Below are 1,030 nucleotides of genomic sequence, written 5' to 3'. Positions count from 1 at the left end.
ACGGGCAGAAGAAGCTGGCATGAGAGCAGTTAGTTACACACGGCTGTCCTCAGTGTTCTTTAGACCCGGCTCACAGAAACAAAACAAAAAAAAYTGGGGGGACCACTGGAGCTCTTGTGTTCTCAAGAGCTGTGGTCACAGCAACCAGCAGCCTCCWCCCGTCTCCCTCCTGGTCATTACTGAGCGTGTGCGTCTGATAGAAAAAAAAAAAAGGTCAACAAGTCCAGGCTGAGGCCTCGGGACAAAGCACTGACGCCCGTCCGGTGACGACACTCCTGATGGTGTCTAAAAGTAAAGTTTGAGAGAGAGAGAGACATCAAGGGYAGGGAGGGGATGGAGGGGGGGTTAATTACATATATGACAGAGAGACTGAGAGACGGAGAGAGTTCCTCATCAGAGACAGATCAGACAAAGCTGGGTGCAGCTGCGACACGACACAGCCGAAGGTGCAGAACCTGCTCAGAAAACAAAAACACCGAGGAGCTCAGCGACGATGGAGGTGGTCTTAACCAGGCTGCGGGACTTCTCCTGCAGGACCCCCACCTTCCAAGACAACAAAGAGGATGAGGGACATCTGTGCGGGGACCCTCAGAGTCCATTTCCTCACCTCAGAGGASGGGGCTCAGCTGGAGGAGAGGGAACCAAACTGGACCTACAGAGCGCTCTGGACTGGCTGAGAACGGAGCTGGTGAGACTCGACTGGTTGAAGTGAAACCATCATATAGCTCGTTTGTACATAAAATAAGCAAAAACAGATGACGTTGGATTTCAATGTATGAACTTCATGGAGGAGTTCTGTTATTAGAGGAAAAACTGGATTGTAGGCGATCAGTCAGCATCTTACCTGTGTAGGGGTCACCTCGAGTGAAGAAACAAGATTTACTGCCTCGAAGCAGGCCTCGGACAGGCCTGACGAGAGGACAGGAACTCTGTCACAAACTGAACTCTATTTAGGCCATGACAGGTCATTCCAACCCAGAAAAGAACCCCTCGGTTCTCAAATAATGGACAGAAACAATCTCTTCTGTTC

General features: G+C 50.6%; 1 protein-coding gene across 1 annotated transcript; it reads left to right on the top strand.

Annotated features, from left to right (window-relative positions):
* Positions 1 to 333: 333 nt before the first annotated feature.
* Positions 334 to 688, top strand: LOC106530752 (protein FAM167A; the record flags this gene model as incomplete). Its single annotated transcript, XM_014026446.1, is given in 1 exon segment — positions 334 to 688. A coding segment is annotated over 1 exon segment (195 nt), but the record flags the coding sequence as incomplete, so codon positions are not given.
* Positions 689 to 1,030: the final 342 nt, after the last annotated feature.

This window comes from Austrofundulus limnaeus, unplaced genomic scaffold (assembly GCF_001266775.1).
Source record: "Austrofundulus limnaeus strain Quisiro unplaced genomic scaffold, Austrofundulus_limnaeus-1.0 Scaffold554, whole genome shotgun sequence".
In the NCBI taxonomy this organism is placed as follows: domain Eukaryota; kingdom Metazoa; phylum Chordata; class Actinopteri; order Cyprinodontiformes; family Rivulidae; genus Austrofundulus; species Austrofundulus limnaeus.
The sequence above is the reverse complement of the archived record's forward strand: the minus strand, read 5'-3'. Positions and strand labels throughout refer to the sequence as shown.